This window comes from Myotis daubentonii, chromosome 1, assembly GCF_963259705.1.
Source record: "Myotis daubentonii chromosome 1, mMyoDau2.1, whole genome shotgun sequence".
Classification (NCBI taxonomy): domain Eukaryota; kingdom Metazoa; phylum Chordata; class Mammalia; order Chiroptera; family Vespertilionidae; genus Myotis; species Myotis daubentonii.
In genome coordinates, this window is record NC_081840.1 from 99,424,338 (window position 1) to 99,443,952 (window position 19,615).

The following is a 19,615-nucleotide window of genomic DNA, read 5'->3' on the forward strand; positions in this document are numbered from 1 at the left end:
AGTGTGAAGGTGTAATTCAAACCTCACAGCGGGGCAGGGTCTACTCACTTTACCTAAGGCTGATGTAGCCCTCACAAGTGACACTTTGAGCCATAACCGGAGAAAGAGCAGTTAGCCTGCTTTCCTTCAACACCATTAACCGCTCTGACTTCAGGAGAGCGAGTGCTTTCTACTCCTCCACCCGCTTTACCACTAGCCAGAATTCAAGGGTTTCTTCCCTGAGTTAAAAGACTATTAATGCTGGAGTATGCTGAAGGGCTTCCTGAACCTCTTGCTATTTCTGTACACACTACCTGTGCCACTGATGGTCCTGTAGCCCCTGACAATCTCTCGTCTCAGGAGAGAGCAAAGTTTGGGTCTCAGCACCATGATTTCCTACCTATGATCTTAATTCCTCAGCACATCACTCTGTTTGGGGGCCCAGAGCTTTCTCTCCGGAGCCGGCAAACAAGAAAGCCAGTTGGTGCCATGGCTTTGGTGATGTACAAATCTTCCCAGTTGTCCTGGACTCAACTCCCCAATGAATCCCACAGAGCTCAGAAAAGTATGAGTCCTTTGTGAAACTGGCTGAAACTTGTAGAAGCTTACCCTTTTCAACAATAAAGGCCCTCGGCGTTATCACAATTATTACTGTAATTATTATTTTCCATATGAGATGATGAACATGTTGGAAGCAGTATTTCAGCACACTGATGAAAATAAAAGCAAAATGAAAACATTCAGTCGTTGGCTATCGCTGGCCAGTTTCCTTCTCCCCTGGTGCCTTTTGTTATCCATGGGAGAGCCGAATGCTATTCTGCCATCCACGTGCACCTGAGCAGCAGCGCCTCCCCAGCAAGTCCCTCTGAAGGAAAGCCGGAGAGATCTGCTCAGTGAGGCTGCCCTCAGCCCGGCCCCACAGTGGGGGTGTGCTCTCCACGGAGTGTAAACACTCAGGAGCTGTGTGTCGATTTGGGAATCTCCTTGGAGGACCCCCGAATAGTTCCATAAACACGTTTTTTAGCAACGTGGGACAGACTTAAGCTGCTATAAAAAAGGGAACCAGACCTATATTCTTCAAGTCAACAAACTAAAATTGAAAAAGAGGGACCTCTGAGGAGTACACACAGGAGAATGAGAATTAACGAGGTGTTACCTTTGAGGGGTTTAGGCCAAGTGACACTGAGTGAAAAGCAGACTTTTCCCCCAGCCCCCAATGACCTGGGTGTCTGACATAGAGGGGCAGTTGGCATTTGTTTGCATCAATTAGAGAGACTTGGTCTGATTGTAGAATCACTCCCTGGGGAGATGTTGGAAGGACACAGATCACTTTGAAGTCCAAGACGTCTTCCTTTGACCACATCCTACCACTGTGACCCAGGGATACTGCAGGCCAGCGAGGCAGAGAATTCAACAGGAAAGGAGGCTTCGAGGAAGAGAAGGAAGGGGTCATCCGCACCTACTTCTTAGCCAGGAGGGGAGAGGGCAATGGGAGGAGGTGGAGGAAGACTGTTGCTTCCAGTATAGCCAGAATCTGCATTCCCTTCTCCATTTCTGCCAAACCATTTTATTTGAATTAGGATAAGAAATGAGAGACAAGTCAAACCCAACCCAAACCCAAAGGGTGGACAAGTCTAGTCAAGTGAAACTTTGAAAAAGGGTTTTAAAACCCAGTGCTTATGGGGTGGACCCTCAGCTGGACAGCAATGATTCTTGGTTCCTAAGTGATGGCTTTGCCTTTCCCCCAAGGGCACTAGAGCCACGCAGGGACAGGGCATTACACAAGAGGCACCAAAGGCTTTCCCATTGGCTGGGGGGTGTCTGCATTAGTCCTCCCTTTGGCTTGAAGTCACCCTTCTAAAGGCCTATAAAATGCATGAGGAGAGATGAGTCACTCATCAAGCTCAGGATAGCAGGGACTGGAGGGGCTGAGTGACAGCCCAGAACAGACATGATGGATAGAGAGGGTCAGAGAGTCTAAGTCTGCAGCAGTATATTTCAGATTGTATTTGCCTGCCAGTGGGCCATGAAACCCATTTAGTGTGAGATAGCTAGAATTAAAAAAGGAAATTAGAACAGAGTATATCAAAATACATGTGAATTACTAAGTACACTGCATTATTCTTTTTATGAACTCAAACGTTTGTCCTGATTGTAGTAGGTCTCTGTCTTAATTTCTTTGTTTTCCTCGTCTTTCTTTCTCTCAAGAAGTGGAAGGAGGTATGGATCTATACATGCCCTGTGTTGAAAAGACATCTCTCTTGCCATGGGTCATTGTCTATGTGGTTCTGTCAGGTACAGGGGTTTGGGTGAGGAAATGCATGGGCACCAAAGCTGAGGCATAAGAAGAGTTTTCCCTTTGTCGCAATTTTGCTGAGACTTCTGGAACAATAACAGCACAGCTACAGCTTAATCCAGAAAAGCCACTTATTCAATTGAAAAAAAAATGCAGCAAAACATTCCAGTTGCCCGTTCTGAAGCAACCTTCCAGAAGTCATCTATGAATATACAAGCACACATCTGTCCCTTCTCGCCCTCCCTTTCTTCCTCCATTCTAAAGAGCAAATGAGAGAGCACACTATGCTTTGTTCTGCACCTTGCTTCCTCCACAGAATACAGTTTCAGCACACGAAGTGCTACTTCAATCTTTCTCACTTTATACTACAGTTCAGTATTCCAGCACACAGTACACTGTAATTTCCTTAACCTGCTCTCAGGGACACGCAAGCATGTCGGTCCGTGGCACCTGTAGACAATGCTGCAGCGAACGCCCTCAGTGTGGCTGTGCACTTGTGTGGTCAGGTCTCCACGACACATTTCAGAAGTGGAGTTCCTAGGTCAAAATGTCTGTGCATTTTAGGTTGACAGAGATTGCCAAATTTTGTTTGCTCCATTGAGATTGTACCAAAATATTAATGGTATTTTGCTGCTTGGACACTGAAGCCAGGATTCCTACTACTCTTACAGAGCCCCATCGAGCCTTCTGTCATCACGAAGTTCCTCATGCCCAGTCTTGACACAGCACTTCTGCCCTCCTGCTTTCCCCACCCCACCCACCACCTCCAGCAGGAATAAACACCATCGAAAAGACTTAGTCGTCTTGGATATTTTAAATTTCCTTGTTTCAATGAATGTCCTATGAAAAATTTAACTATGCTTTAATTTGGATTAGACTAGGAAAAGGCAGTTTTTAGTTTCCTAAGAACATACTCTTAATATTACTTCCAGATACAGTCAGAGCTTTGGGATGGTTGTGCAGCTCATGTGTTTGAGCCACCTGGATCCCATCCATGGCCAAATTTTTGTAGTAAGATCTGCATTACAACTTGGGCCATAACCAGATCAAGTTCATTGCTCTGTTTCTACAAATGCCTCTAAAACAGCTGGTGGTCTCCTCACAACTCCTTGGTGGAGATTAAATTCATATTTAGTGACAGAAGGTAAAATCTTTTCTTTTCTGAATAGTATTTAGTTGATGTTTGATTTATCAAAAATGACCTATTCTAATGCTAACTGCTTGAAATTTTGTCCTTGCAGCATACTAACAGAGGCAATGCTGCCACCCTATTATAGGTGAATTCTTTCCTGCTAGGCTGGCTAAGAGGTGTGGACAATTTTGAAGATGGGAGCAAGTTTCATTAAATAAACAAATAAACCAACAAGCTTGCTTAGCTTCACATCAAAATTAGAACAAGTAATCTTAACTTCTCTTTTGCTGTCATATTTGGTGTCCTTCAATAGATAGTGATTTTTCCCTAGGGTTAGGTAACACATTGAAACATTTTCACACTTCAGAGTCTTTAAAATGTGCTTGCAAACTGTGCTTATCGTCAGTTTCTTATGGGGATAACAATGACCATGACCAAGTATGATACACAATAGACATTTCACCTCCAAAAGGGACATTTCTGAAGAGGTGGGTATCATTAAAATACATATTGGCGTAGCACCACAAGCCTAGATAAGCTGCTGATGGCCAGGAAAGTCAGTATAAAGTTGAAACTGAAAATCTGTTCTGCTAAATCATCTTTACCAGGGTATTTTTTATCAGGAGTTCAGTGAAAAGGGGAGACTATAAAATATGTGCCTAACAATGCATGTCAGCAGCTTGAATGGAGCAAATGAGTCCAGATATGAGAGTTCTAATAAATAAATGAAGTCGAGCATTTACTGCCAACAATGTCACTGGGGCCACAAAAAATTGGAGCTGTGCAGCTGGGAGCGGGCATGTGGAGCCAGAGAAGGCACTGGAGTGCGCCCAGGTTTGATTATTTATGGTGTGCTGATGAAGAGACAACTTTCCATATGAGGAACAGCTTACCAGAGAGCAGTCAAGCTAAACCAGGAAGAGGGCCAGAGAAAAAGAAACAAAAGGGGACATGAATAAAAACGACAGCTAATAAAACAATACAAATCTAAAACGCTGTAACTTTCAGAAATAATGTAGGGCCAGAAGAAAAGAAAAAGGAAATCTCATTTTGCTGGCTTTGTGACAATTTTCCAAGAAGCACAAGACATTAAACAAAATGAATGTACTGAATTTAAGACCAATTTGCCTCTATGCCTTTCTAACTGTAAGTCTGATTGCTCTTAAAGCTAGATTTATTCATAAAAAGGGAAGTGGCAATTTTGTTTGTATTTAGCTAATGTATCCATTTTTAAACAAATATTTATTGAAACAAATACTATTTCATATCATGTGCCAGACCCTGTGGAGCTAGTGCTGAACAAAGACATAGTCCGTGTCCTCAAGAGGGATATGATCTTCTGTGGGAAGCAGTAAAGATCACAGTCATGTTCAGGACATTGGGGTGGACACTGTAATGAGCTAGGTCAGGGCCACAGGACCGCAAAGAGCCGAGGCCGCAGGGAGGAACACCAGACCCAAGGGGAGCCTGGAATAGAAATAATTTAGTGAACTTTGCTTTCTTTATTGATTAGACACTTACCAAACCTCCATACAATACAAATCTACTTGACTATTTAAGAATTAAAATACACTTTTTATACAAAGATGCAAGTTAGTGGTTCTAGTAGTTTTCATCCTTGAATTCTGGACTTGAGGGACACCGAGCTGTTTTAAATGACCTCTTCTTTCAAGTCTGACCAAAAGCACAATAAATATTAGCCACTAGTTACTACGTGGCCCACCTGTGGCAGTCATTTCATTTGTGTTGAATTACGCTTCGCAACAATGCCTTGAGGTAGGCTCATCACACTCACTTCACAGACAAGGAATGGAGCATTAGGAAGGTGACTCTCAAGGTCACACGGCACTTCTACACCTCACTACCTTTGGGTTCAGGATGCAGGTTAGGACTGCACCAACAACACGTCTATGCCCAAGGAAGGCATATCAATGAATACTCACTGGCTTCCCAAAGTTACTTTAGCTGAATTACTCCCTATTGTCTTCTTACCCGCTACCAGCACTCTCAGTTAAGCAGTGCTACTGATAACTCCTTATCTTAGTTGGCACTGGGGCAGTTCCCATTGTAACACAGGGGAGTGCTTCTAGAAGCTGAGAACTATAACAAACATTTTATTCTGAATGAATCTATACACACAGGCATTGAGGCCCCTCTGCATTGCAAGTTTCCTTCTCTCTTACAAAGAGCTTTCTTACAAAGAGCCACCCCTCTCCCTGCCCCCATAGATCAGTGCCCAATTGAGAAGGGGATCCAGCCAGAGCACTTAACCATGAGCCAATCACATCTCCCGACTTCTGTTCTCTGTTGCATTTCTAACTCACTTCTTCTTTCCAAAGGTGGTCTATGGCCTCACTGTCTGGCCTTGCTGTAAGAATATGTAGATAAAAAATGGCCAGGCAGGCATCTCTATGACCTTGGCAACTTCAGATTTTCCTTTAGCCCCCACACCTTCACCTCCATATATTCTCCAAACCCACTCCTCAGCCCTTGGCCAACTGGTATTTCGGAAATATTGCTTAGTATCTGAGGACTGAGTAGTCTATGAATTATTTTACAGTTTCAATTCAAACAGTATTCTAGGTAGATCTCACTTTTTAGTGTCTTTAAGACCAATCTTCCCCAAACAAACTAGGTAATGTACTAAATGGTAAAGCTGTTTCATGAATAACACAGTTCTAAAAAGTGGAGGTCTAATATTATCTCTCTGAAACTGTGTAGAGTGTAATCGGTCGATAAACCACAGTATTATTTTTTCAGAGCACTCCATTCCTACCCTCTTATCCTCAAATTTATAAAACTATTTGCAAAACAGGAATGATTGAATTTCCCTTTTCATAGTATTTGGGCCAAAGTATGTCTATGGACACTTGCTTTTAAAATTAGGCATTAAGAAAATGACTTAAGACCCACTAGCTTATCGATTAGAACTTAGTTCTTCCTCTGTTTCAATATCTTCCTTTAGTAGGGAAAAATGTGATGCTGATGTCTGGGCCAAGCTTCAGGCAGAGAGCGCTGGCCACATGCACAGTCCTTTCATCTAAAGACTGGAATATTAGTAGGATGAGGGCTTAACTTCCCCATTTCAAGAAAATAATTTTGCAGCCAGGATGGCCAGAAACTTCAAATGGCAACTTTTCTGATTTGAGGTAATTTCCCAGGAATTTAAGAGGCAATCATTTACTCTTGACTTTTAAAGAGAACCCGGGCTTGAATGGCACAGTTGTGTCTAAAATTGATCATTTAGTGACAATCCTCTGAAGTTACTTAGGAGGGAGGGAAAGCAGCTGATATACCTAGACATCTGGACTGAACTATCTAGTTCACTTTCCAGGCTGTAAATTTTCTGGCCTAAAAAATGACTTTTTATGAAAACAGTGATTTAGCCAAAGTATTAAATTTTTTTGATTACGTTGATATAAAACATTACAGCTATAAAACTTACCAACATCTCATCTTCAAGGCAATGTGCTTTTAGGAAAATAGAATTTTAAAAAAGATAAGTCCTGAAAATATGAATTTTAAATTGTAAAATGAGAATCTTATTAAATGCATTGCTCTATAATATTTTCAAATAAACAAGAAAATTTGATAAATAGCAATATGGTTGAGATGGAAATAATTTTGTCATCTGGAAATTTTCACATTTGTGGGCCTACTTAAATAGAAAACATTTGAACAAAAAGATACATAACACACACTCAAACACACGTTTTTACTGAAAAGTATATTTGAAGAACAGCCTAAAATCCTTTTAATTTCAGTCTCCAAATTTTGATCTTTTTATTCATTCTGAAATAAAGCCTAAGACATTAACATTTAGTGCACAGAATTTAAAAATAAAACTGCATATGGTTAGAATATATGCATCAAGGGTATATATTTCATAAGAAAATAAAATTATGTACAAAATCACTCCCACTTATTAATGCTAATCCTAACTTGTTTGATTTTTATAATTAAGCACCACCATAAAGCAAGAACTTTGAGAGAAAGGTGATACAAAACTCTGTTTAACCTCTCTGGCCCCTGTCTTTCATGTTTCAGTTTTGCTGGGAAGTTCGGACACTCCCCGGTTGGTTAGAGAGTGCATGTAGAATCCTCCAGAGCATTGGAGGGTCCTCACAATTGTGCCCTTGTTCCCAGTGCAGGAGGAGTTCTTCTTTCCTTCTGAGCGTCTGTGCACAAAGGATGCAGTTAAAGCCGGAAGGGGACTGAAGGAGAACTGAGTGTGGGCTGGGACTCGCAGGGCCCTGCGGGACTTCTGGCTTGCTGGGTCTCAGCTGGGCCCCTTCATGTTTTGTGAGCATTTCCTTTTCATTCTGCTGATGCAGGTAGGGTTGCCGTGTCACTGTAGGAACTGCGTGCACCTCCTCGTCAGAGGGACGGTGCTGCGGCAGCTTTCTTCTTTCAGGATGCTGTTTCCAGGAAGGAGCAGCATGTTGAGCCAGTTCTTTGCCAGCTGCTTGGCTTCCTGGGGAGATCTCCTCTTGCAGCCTGCCCTGAATTTCCTCTCCATGAACACAAAGTAAATGAAACTTTATTTCAGCAAAGGACTGGGCAGTGATCTGACAGCGGCCACATTTGATTTGTAATTTGACTTCGTCTGCCTGGTTTAGGAGAAGGTCTTCGTCGAGGCTTGATTTGTTTTCTCTGAAAAAGAGGGAAATAGTCAATATAAAATTGCATAGAAAAACAGAATTGGAACTTTTCCTCTTTTAAGTTCTTAGTCATCAAAGTTCTAAAACACTCCCACTGATGAGAAGCTCAAAGGGTGGGAAGACAGAGAGAGCATGGGAAGGCCTTCAGCAGAGACTGCAGAACCCCAACTGCTGCTCCTGCGTGGGGCCACACACTCCTTCCCAAGGGGAGCTAAATAGTCCTTGGTGACCACAGGAACGGGTGTCACCAATGTGAGAGTCAGGCGGTAGCAAGTGAGGCTCTCCAGGAGCATGCTGCGTCTGGTTGACAGTAACTGTCCCACACCACCCACCGCTGCCATCTTTCACCTTGAACACCCAATACGGTTTGGACATTTTACCTAAAAATCAAAATGGACTACAGGAAAACAATACAAGGGGCAGAAAATCTAGCGTGGGGAAATGTTTACTTTCCAAGGGGCCAATGAGGATTCAGTTCTCTGTCATAGTGGACAGTGGGCAAAATAAGAGCATTTCTCTGGTTTACTTATTGCTCTTAGAAAGCCCTGGCTGCCAGGCTTATGAACGACTTAGCTTGTTTGTTTATAATGCTAAGGAGCAGTACCTGAAGATGGGAATGACACAGGAGAAAGTTAATCTGGCCTGAAGGGAAAAATAGGACAAAAGTAGAGGGTTAAAGGTCTGGACACTTTAGGGTCTGGTCACACTGAGGTGCCACCACGGGTTATGTGATATTAAGAGGCAACTGATGCTTTTCAGATGTAAATTCTGTGAACACCATTTTGGAGAAATTATTTATAAATAATACCAGGAACTATACACAATATTTCATATTTCATATGTCAGATACAAAAATAATCTGTTATGTCCTGGCTGGTGTGGCTCAGTTGGTGGGAGCCTCACCCCATACATCAAAAGGTGGCCAGTTCAATTCCCAGTTGGGACATATACCCAGGTTGTGGGTTCGATCCCCAGTCAGGGTGATCCCCACTATGGGAGGCAACCAATTAATGTTTCTCACATCAATGTTTCTCTGTCTCTCGTTCTCTGAAATAAATTTTTTTAAAAAGGAAATGTTAAAAAATGTCTGTCACCTGATTGTCTTCATCATACCTCAAACAGGCATTTATGGCCTGGGTTACCATCATTATAAATCATGAGTGATCAGAAACCAACAAGAAATGAGATTATTCTTCATAGAACTAGCCTCATAAAATCTTAATCTGAGAGATGTTTTTATGAACTTATCTTTCTGAATATGAAATCTTAGCCTGCTCCCCAAATCCAAACAGACTTTCTTGCCAGATTTTCATTCCATTAGCACTCACCTCTGCACATTCGCATCCCTGTCCCTGTTCTTTGGCAGGTCCCCTGGCTGCAGTTCGCTGGGGGAGGGCTCAGTGCTGATGACAACCCTATGCACTTCTTTCAGATGGCCGAGATAGATTCTGACATGACCAAACACTTTTGCACAAAATTCACAGCACACAAGTTTCTTCAGCCAGTTCTCGCCGGGATGAAGTTTCATGTGTGCGCTCAGGCTGCCGGGACGCACGTATGCCTTGCGACAAATTCGACAACTGTAAGGCCGTCTGTTAGTGTGGGTATTCATGTGGTCTCGAAGGTGCTGCTTGAACTGGAAGTGGTGGTTACAGACAGGACATCTGTGCCAAGGCTTCTTAATGCCAGAGAATCCATTTCTGAATGCAGAGCTGGGCTTAGGGGAAGGGCTGTCATCCTGCTTACAGCCGAGATATTTAGGAGTGAGCGAATTATTTAACAAACTGTCCTGTCCTAGGCTGCTGGGCCTTTGGGAAGGTAATATAGCCCCAGGAGAACCCAAGGGAGCCACAGCGGGCATGACAATGACAGGTTTAGGCATAATGCTACGATATTTTTTCAAAGCCCCAGGTTTTTGGTCTCTGGATGGTTGGGAATCATTTTTTATTATTTTACATTTCCTCCTTTTCCCCTGAAATGACAAGATTTCATCGGGTACCTTTAGTTTTCTTCCTTTTCTCTTTGTTGCCCCACCATTCGGTTTTGTTTTGTGGTTGAGATCCAGTTTGGTAGCTGGACAAAAGGCACTTTTGCAGAGACTCTGCTTTGACACCTGTGGACCAGGTCCCTTACTGGCCATCTCGGTGGCTGCATCAAAGCCTTCGGTGATGGTGGATGTCTTATCCCAGTGCACCCTGAGCCCAGGTAAAGAAAAGTCTACAATGTTAACATCTGACTCACTTTTATAAACCTCTGTTGTTTTCATACTTACGGGGGGTAAGATTGGCAGTTTACCTTTGGGGACTGAGGGCACCCACTGGAGTGAACCACCCCAAATGGCTGTCGATAACCTGACTGTGCCTTCTGCAAGGTCAACTTGTTCTTTATGTTTTTCACTGGCAACAGCAGCAGGTTTACTGGATGGTTCTTTGCTTGCAAAGATTTCTTTCCCTGAAATCTTCATGAAGCCCTGCCTGGCAGAGGGCTCCTCTGGTGCGGATGATGTTGGGGTGTCAGGAAGGTTCGGGTCTCCACAGTCACTGGTCACTGGAGGTCGAGAGTCTCCGGGGCCACCTCCGCTGGTCAGAGCAGCCGGGCTGACGCTGGCTGGGGCCTGGTCTGGTGGCAGCACTGGCTCGGACGGACTGGGCTGGGGCAGCGGCTCAGAACAGCCAGGTGGGGAAGGAGACATTTGGGTTTGGGCAGGAGGTTTGCTACAGCCACGTTCAGAGAAGCTCGAAATGGGGTTCTTTGTTGATCCTTTGTTATTTCTTGGGGGTTGGTATCGAGGAATAGGCAGTTTAAGGTTTTCAGGCAGGGGCAGTCTGGGTTTCTGAACTGGCTGAATTGAGGCAACCTGAGGCAACGCCACGAGAGAAAATGTCCCCTTCTGGCCAGCAACCTGCATCAGAGCATAATTTTGGGCAGGCACCCCCAGTGGTGTAGAGCTGATGGGGGGGCCTGGATTCACCTGATTAGAGAGTGATGGCGAAGGGCCCGACAGCACTCTGGAAGTTAGGACTTTGGACACAATTTTCGGTGCAATGGTCCTAAATTGACTCTTGGTCTGCAAACCTTTTCCACTCTGTATTGTTCCAGAAGGCATGGCTGATCACCTGCAATGACATTACAAAGTAAAAAGTCACCTTGGTATAACTGTCCTGTTGTTGAGAGTGCAAGTAAGCATCTTATCAATTCCTCTGCCTTAAGGCTTTCCTAGACCACCCCTGCTCTTCTGAGCAAGCCCCCGCATTCTTCAGCATCCGGCCTAAAGGTCAACTCCTGCCCACCTTTCCCAATGATCACCTATTATTCTCCTCTCTGGGTCCACAGCCCCTATTACAACATTTGCCACTTTTCATAATAATCTATCTGTTTATGTGTCTCTATTACTAAACAGAGCTTCTTGAGAGCTGGGGCTCTGTCCTGCTCATCTTTACTCCACTGAGTCCATCCTGTCCATTAACCTAATTCTGATTCGTCTTTACAGGCCAGTGCAAACCCAGCTCCTGTCCTGATCTGAGCTGCAGTCCTGCTACTGGTCTTCCCTCTGGTCTGTTCTGCTGTGTATTGTACTTATTTTATATACATGTCTGGTTGTCCCTATAAAAGTTAAGCTTTGCGAGGGTAAAGCTGATATTTAATTCATCTTGATATTTTCCTCCGTATCTTCAGTATGAAACAAATGTTTCCTGTAGCACTCATTTTTTCACTCAATTTCAGGACACACCATTTGACCCCTTGGTAGTGTGGTTGTGTTGCACAGCGAATGCGTTCAGACTGAATGCCAGCTTTGTTGCTGTTTCCCCGTGTGACTCGTGAATTCCTTCTCACACCTTCCAAACAGTTTACGTGCGCTTTTGCAATTAAATCGCCAGTATTAAAAAACTTGATGCGACACCTTAAAAAATGTTGAGGGAAAAGAAAACGATACAAAGTGATAGGTAAAGAGATAGGACAACATAAAAAACACACAAAAGCACCTCCTAGGGCCCTGACAGATTAGCATCCACACTCCCTGGCTTTATTTTGATTAGAGACCAATTTTACAGCTACTCTAAGAAAACAATTCCGGAAACATTTTGATGCACTGCTTCTAAGTATTATATTACCTATTTTATTCCTGAAGCCTCGAGGTAGTAAGGCCTGGCTGCAGAGAAGTTTCCCATTTCTAAGTACCTCACTTTAGGCACATTTCACTCCAACTCACTGGGTACCTACATTATTCTAGTGGTTGGCTATTAAAGGCCCATAATCCCCTTTCTAAAACCTCTGGAGCATAACATGTTTTGAAGTTTATACTTTCAAATTTAAAAAAATAGTAGAATGCATAAACACATTGTACCATAATAGGAATAAGAAATGTATTCTGACCAACTTATTTTAGAAAGTAATCAGTGTTTGGGGAAGACAGAGTATGTTAAAGACATGTTTCAGATGGCAGCTCGCATTAGAATAAGAAGGAAAATCACTAGTGCTATGGTCTGGAAAACCGACACAGGATAATTATATAATCTGTTGTTTTCCTATTTAGCTTTGCTACCACAAAGTTCATGGGTAAAGTGCTTGGTCAACCACCTGGCAATAGTCACCTAAATGGAGGTGCTACATTTGCTCCTTCTTCCTCTGTAAGTTATTTATTTTGTAAATTTATTTTCATAGCCTTTAAAGTTAAATGTCTTTCATTTTAAGCTTATCTCATCTTTTTGGAAGAAGTACTGAAGTTGTAAATAAATATATTAAATTTGAATTGTGAGGCTTTGCAGAAAGCTTAAAATTATTGATAGCTTTTGGTTAAATAACTGCATTAACAATGATAATGGTCTACAGAACAGATCCAGGGTGAGGAAGGAAGAGAAAACATTGGGTCACATATCTAGTTTATACTCTTTTTTAAAAAAAAATCCTCACCCCAGGAAATGTTTCTTCATTGATTCAAGAAAGGGAGAGAGAGAAATATCAGTCCGTTGCCTCACCCATGCACGATGACCAGATATCGAACCTACAATCTGGTAATGTGTCCTGACCAGGAATCACACCCGCAACCCTTCAGTGCACAGGACGATAGTCTAACCACCACGCACACACCGGCTGGGGCTCTAGTTCATACTCTTAATTGATTGAGCACAAAATATTTACAGCAAGAAGAGCTGGAAGAAAGGCTACTTTGTCCTCAGTCATAAATCCTCTTGAAATAATATGTGACGCCCTAACCGGTTTGGCTCAGTGGATAGAGCGTCAGCCTGCGGAATGAAGGGTTCCAGGTTCGATTCTGGTCAAGGGCATGTACCTTCGTTGCGGGCACATCCCCAGTAGGGAGTGTGCAGGAGGCAGCTGATGGATGTTTCTCTCTCATCGATGTTTCTAACTCTCTACCCCTCTCCCTTCCTCTCTGTAAAAAAAAAAAAAAATCAATAAAATATATTTTTTTAAAAAAGAAAAGAAATAATATGTGACAATAACACATCAAAGCATAAGCGATATCACCTCACTTGACTGCTCAAGTTACCTGTCATTTAAAGAAGTGGATACTGGGGTAGACAAGTTTACCAGCTGGCTTCATGATCAATGACCATAAGCTGATCACAAGAAATCTGTGGGGTAAAAAGATAAGGGTCTATTGGGTAAATTTAACTTACTCAAGTTTACCTGGAACTGTAGGAAGCACATACAAGGGTGAGGGTCTCCATGAGTGTGCTGAGTCTCATTTCCCAGAATCATTAGGATGAAGTGATAGGGAGTGAAACTGATGCATTAGAAAACATGCAAGGCAAGAGAAGGAGGACAAAGCCACAAAAACAGAAGAAAAACAAAAGGAAAACCCCTTAGGAGTTAGTTAAATGTCTAGCAAAGGGTACTAACAGAATGATCATCCAACCATACAGTGTAATACCATGCAGCAGGAAAAAGAAAATGAGTTAGACTGATATGGACTATACTCTAAGATGTGAGATTTATAGAACGCTATAGTTTGAATTTAAAAATATAGTGAGATACACACAAATATATTTCTGTATGTGCACAGGATATTTCTGAAAAGAAACAAAATAAACTAATATTATGGTGGCCTTTGAGGTTGGGGCTGTGGGGAGCTAGGAGGTCAGGATGAGGCAGGTGCTTATTTTCCTTGAATGCTCTCTATGCCTGGCATACAGAAGGTGCTTAAATATTTGTTGAATGAATGAAAGGAAAATGAAAGTTTCCCTATTTGAATCTGTTTTTCAAAAGGGTATCTTTTAGGACAGTACTTTTCAACTAGTGTGCCACAAGAATTTTTCAAACATGCAACAATACCTGCCTATTTAGTCTGGGGCATTAACCTCTTTTCCCCTAGATTGTCAAATAAAAAAAAAATGACAACAGACAACACAAAATAGCCATCTAGTGTGAATGAATAAAAATTATACCTACTTCACCAAAACCGGTTTGGCTCGGTGGATAGAGCGTCGGCCTGCGGACTGCAGAGTCCCAGGTTCGATTCTGGTCAAGGGCATATACCTTGGTTGCGGGCACATCCCCAGTAGGGAGTGTGCAGGAGGCAGCTGGTCAATGTTTCTCTCTCATCAATGTTTCTAACTCTCTATCCATCTCCCTTCCTCTCTGTAAAAAATCAATAAAAATATAAAATAAAATAAAAATTATACCTATTTTTTTGTCAGATTGGCAAAAAAGTATATTTTTTGGTGTGCCGCAGAATTTTAGTATTTCGTTTGTGTGTGCCATGAGGTGAAAAAGGTTGAAAAATCACTGTTGTAGGATATTCATATGGGTAAGTGTGTGTATGAATAAATGACTGTCTAGATTACATACAAGAGTAGCTCATGTTTTTTTTTTCCTTGTCTGCTTAATCATAAGAATTGCTAGTGATAAGAAAACTGATCTAACATCTGACAGTGCATAATTACCGCCAAAAGGTAAGCACTTCCAAGGACAATTAGAGCTGTTCCTCCAAACATTTGGTTCTTTAGGATAAAACAAAGCAATTTTCAATAAAAGTCAGTTACACTACAATACTACAGACTGTTTTTTTTTTATTTTTAAAGTAGTTTGAACAGGAGTTTTTAGAGAAGTTGAAAGTAGCTGTAACTTTTTAAAACTCTAAAATTCCAAGATTCCATGACTGTAGGCAGTCTTTCTTTGCAATGTAGCTACAAGAGTGGTTTATTCCATTACCCACTTTCAAGACCTTTCACAGATGGTGACCAAAATACCCTCACCTGTTACCTACTAATTACAGATCTCATTGAGCTGTGCTCTAAATAACGAGAGGTAGAAATTCCCACTGACATTCATAATTTCTGGAAATCCTGCAAAATTACCCATAACACAGTTTAAGAGACTCACAGGACTCTCAGGCTCTAAACATGAACTTTTATTAACTGAAAACATAAAAGGCTCACTCAGTAAAATTAATTTTGCACAATTTTACAACATGAATCCTTAATATTAGGATTCTAAATGTAAGCTGTTTTAGAATATGTTAAGCATATTAAAAATAACTATTTTGAAAAGTGACATTTACAGAAACTAACCTAACTGTGGATTTAAAAGTCAATAGATATTGAGTCCTTATTATGGTCTAGAACAGGGGTGGGCAAACTTTTTGACTCGAGGGCCACAGTGGGTTCTTAAACTGGACCGGAGGGCCGGAACAAAAGCATGGATGGAGTGTTTGTGTGAACTAATATAAATTCAAAGTAAACATCATTACATAAAAGGGTACGGTCTTTTTTTTTTTTTTTAGTTTTATTCATTTCAAACGGGCCGGATCCGGCCCGCAGGCTGTAGTTTGCCCACGGCTGGTCTAGAATCTGTGCTAGGTCTTTTAATTGATCCCTCAAGTAAACCTTGCAAATAAATATTATTGTTCCCCTTATATAAAGAAAAATAAGTCTTGGAAGTTAAATAATGTGCCAAAGTTCACACAACCAGATCGGTCCCATTCCAATTTGAAGCAATAACCTTCCTCCCCTTCATTCTCCCCTTAAAAGGAGAAAAATTACATAGAAGTTGCCTTAATTAAATCCAAAATATAACATTATCTCTGAACATTTAGGAAAAAATATTTTTTGATATAAAAATGGCTTGTCAGATACCAAAACTTCAATCACTTTTAAATGATTCTCAAAATCCACTTATTAGAGAGAACTTATGAAACGTTAATCATTTCTTAAGGTAAAAGCAGATTTTTAAAGTTGAATTTGCCACTTATTGTCCATAGGAGTCTGACAAACCCAGTATGGCTGTCAGATATTTGTTTGGGAAAATGCACTGTGTGTCCTCCTCTCCCTCCATTGCTTCCAAAGAACTGGCCTAATGGAGACGGGCTGCACGTTAGAGGCAGCAGAGGGAAGAGTGAGGGCTCAACAGTACTAAGCGCCAACCTCTGAACCAGCTTAATCCAACTGCCACAACGCAGCTGGCACAGATAATATTAAAAGACCAGTTCCTGGGGCAGGCAGCGCTCTAGAACTGTGGTTCTCAACCTTCTGGCCCTTTAAATACAGTTCCTCATGTTGTGACCCAACCATAAAATTATTTTCGTCGCTACTTCATAACTGTAATGTTGCTACTGTTATGAATCGTAATGTAAATATCTGATATGCAGGATGGTCTTAGGCGACCCCTGTGAAAGGGTCGTTTGACCGCCAAAGGGGTCGCGACCCACAGGTTGAGAACCACTGCTCTAGAATCTAGAGTCTAGACAGCTGCAGACAACTCACTTCCTGATTTCCATGGGCAGAACCAAAGTCTCCTTTGTTGCTTCTGAACAAAGTTGTTCCTGCTTGCCCCTTTGTCGGTGTGGGCACACATGATTCCATGTGTTAGGGCCACAGGCCTATGCTATGCATGGAATAGGGAGCAGGCACAGAAAGAGAGGGGTGTCCCTGCTCTAGAAACAGGCTCCATGATCCAGGAGCAGAACAAAAGTACTGCCAAGTGTTAGCTACTTAAAGAGCCAAATTTTTAGGTGTTGTTTAGGCTTTAACTTTGTTAAACTGAAAAACCCTATTTTCAATTCATTTGTTGGCATCTCTTTTTCCCCTCCCACTTGGCTTTCAAATAACAAATTCTAGTTGGGGTTCAAACTGTTCCCAGGATGGGCTTTGGTTAAACCCTGGAGACATTTGAGATAAAAGAAATGCCTCATAATATAGGGGAGCTCAGCTTAATTTTATTGAAAAACACATTTAGCTGTTGCCACCCCTCCCCTCCCCCCCACTTATCCCTGCAAAGGTACTGTCTGGGCTCCGCAGCAAGAGTCAACAGGAGGCGACTGAGCACTGACTGTAGAGTGCACTGTAAAACATGCCGGCACAGGCACAAGTATTATTTTGCTTCTAAGGACCCAGGATGCCAAATACATACCACTTCTACTCCACATATCCGTAGCGCTAAGACCTCCTAGAGTCCTTATATCCAGGACCCAAATTTCAGGAAATCTGACACTCTACAAAGGAAATAAGCACATTCCCAGTTAGATATCTTGTATTCCGAACCTAGTTTTCTCCATTTTCCTTGGCACATGCCCTGCTTGCTGAACTATGCTCTTACCCGACTCCTTCTCCTTCCCTCCTGTAAGAACACCTGATGTCCAAACACCTTCCATTCAGCACCGGCCTTTGAGAGCTGCCTTGCTAAACAGTTAACTCATAGCCTAGCTTAGCAGAAAAAAGAACTCTCATTTTCTGAGCCCCAGAGCTTCTGAATTTCCTAGCACTTATCAATACTGTTTCTTAAACATTATTCTAATGATAAGGAATATTTTGTATCAGGTACTATGCAAATATTTTACATGCATTATCATTTCATCCCCACAATAATCTAAAGTGGGAATTACTGCTACATGTACAGATAAAGATTTCAAAGCTGGAACTTAAGCCTTGGCCCGTTTGACTCAAAAGGCACTTTCCACCTCTACATGCAGACTGTAAGCTATTACACATGGTTATGGCCACTACAATTGTCTCTAGTGGAAAGATCATGGATTTGGGGGTTTATACAGAGGTGGTTTTAACTCCTGGTTCTGTCTTGTGGCTTGTGAAAGTTACTCTCTGAGCCTGTGTCCTCAATTACTAAATGTGCATACTAATAGTTTCTGGCTACAAAGGTCTATCAGGATTAAATGAAAAAGAGGCCCCATGAAACTTTAGACAATAAAAGAAAAAAGGCTCCATGAAGGTGCCAGAGTGGTGCTTAGCACACATGAGATGCTCAGGAGACATTAATTTTCCACTTCCTCTTGCCAAAAAGTATTAATAACATTAATAACTTGGTTATTATTAACAGGAAAGGAGTAAAGGGGAGATTAGATAATATAGGCATACCATTTATACAGCTTTGCCAAAAGCTACAGTTTGACACTCTCCAAATCATTGATTCCCCGCAAATCAATGGGGAAAAGGGCTAGATAAAGGCAGTTTAGACACATGCCCCATAAGGTCTGGATGATGTGAGAAGATGCTTACCTGTCAATCACACCTGGGAACAAGTCAGTGGCCAGAAGAGATTACTTTATATGTACAGAATGGCATTTCCTAGTAAGGAGGGGAAATGGAATTGTTCCTCTGCTTTATAGTATAGGTTTACATGTTTTATTTTCACTTCTGATTTATCTGCAACTCACAGTTATTTATAACTTTTTTCTTTTCTTTTTTTTTTGCTGTAAGTTTTTCTATGCGTCAGCTTTTTTTTGTCAAATAGTTCATGATTTATAAGTACCAATGCACAGGACCATATATTCCTTTATGTCTATAATTAGTCCCTAAAACTCCTGCTTGGTACTTTTTTTTTTTTACTATTATTTATTTTTAAAAATTTATCTTTATTGTTGAAAGTATTACAGATGTCCCTTCCCCCCTCTCCCACTATTGGCTTCCTCCACCCTGCTCCCGCTCCCTCCCAGGCCTTCATGCACTATTGTCTGTGTCCCTGGGCTAAGCATATATTCATATAAATTCTGTGGTTAATCTCTTCCGCCCTTCTTCCTCCCTCCTCTGAGATTCTTCAATTTGTGCCATGCTTCTATGTCTCTGGATCTACTGTGTTAGTTTATTTTTTATTTTGTTCATTAGATTCCACATATGAGTGAGATCACGTGATACTTGTCTTTCTCTGACTGGCTTATTTCACTTAGCATAATACTCTCCAGGTCCCTTTTGCTTATTTCTTTTCTTTTTCTCTTAAAAAAATATTTTATTGATTTTTTACAGAGAGGAAGGGAGAAGGATAGAGAGCCAGAAACATCGATGAGAGAAACACCGATCAGCTGCCTCCTGCACACCCCCCACTGGGTACATGCCCCTGACAGGAATCGAACCTGGGACCCTTCAGTCCCCAGGCTGACACTCTATCCACTGAACCAAACCGGCCAGGGCATATTTCTTTAATCAAGGCACACCTTAACATAGAGAGGACACCTACAATACTGAGACTTTGAAGACAGTAAACGACAATAAAAAAGAAAGCAAATGAATCCCCAGGCACTGACTGGAACTAAGGTAACTGGACTTGCAGTGGTTGCCTCTGGGGAGCTGAGCAGATCGG

The 19,615-nt window shown here is 41.8% G+C and overlaps 1 protein-coding gene across 14 annotated transcripts in view; it reads right to left on the bottom strand.

Annotated features, from left to right (window-relative positions):
• Positions 1-7,127: 7,127 nt before the first annotated feature.
• ZNF438 (zinc finger protein 438) overlaps positions 7,128-19,615 on the bottom strand; it is a 221,356-nt gene continuing 208,868 nt past the window's right edge. For 9 of the 14 annotated variants that reach the window (XM_059712296.1, XM_059712287.1, XM_059712276.1 and 6 more), the window contains 2 exons: positions 9,397-11,184; positions 7,128-8,060 (listed from right to left, as the gene is read on the bottom strand). In XM_059712296.1, the coding sequence (XP_059568279.1) occupies positions 7,451-8,060; positions 9,397-11,174 (2,388 nt within the window). In that variant the 5' untranslated portion in view covers positions 11,175-11,184 and the 3' untranslated portion in view covers positions 7,128-7,450. Of the gene's footprint in view, positions 8,061-9,396; positions 11,185-17,437; positions 17,520-19,615 lie in introns of all 14 variants that reach the window. The other 5 variants (XM_059712230.1, XM_059712220.1, XM_059712201.1 and 2 more) reach the window with 1 other exon arrangement.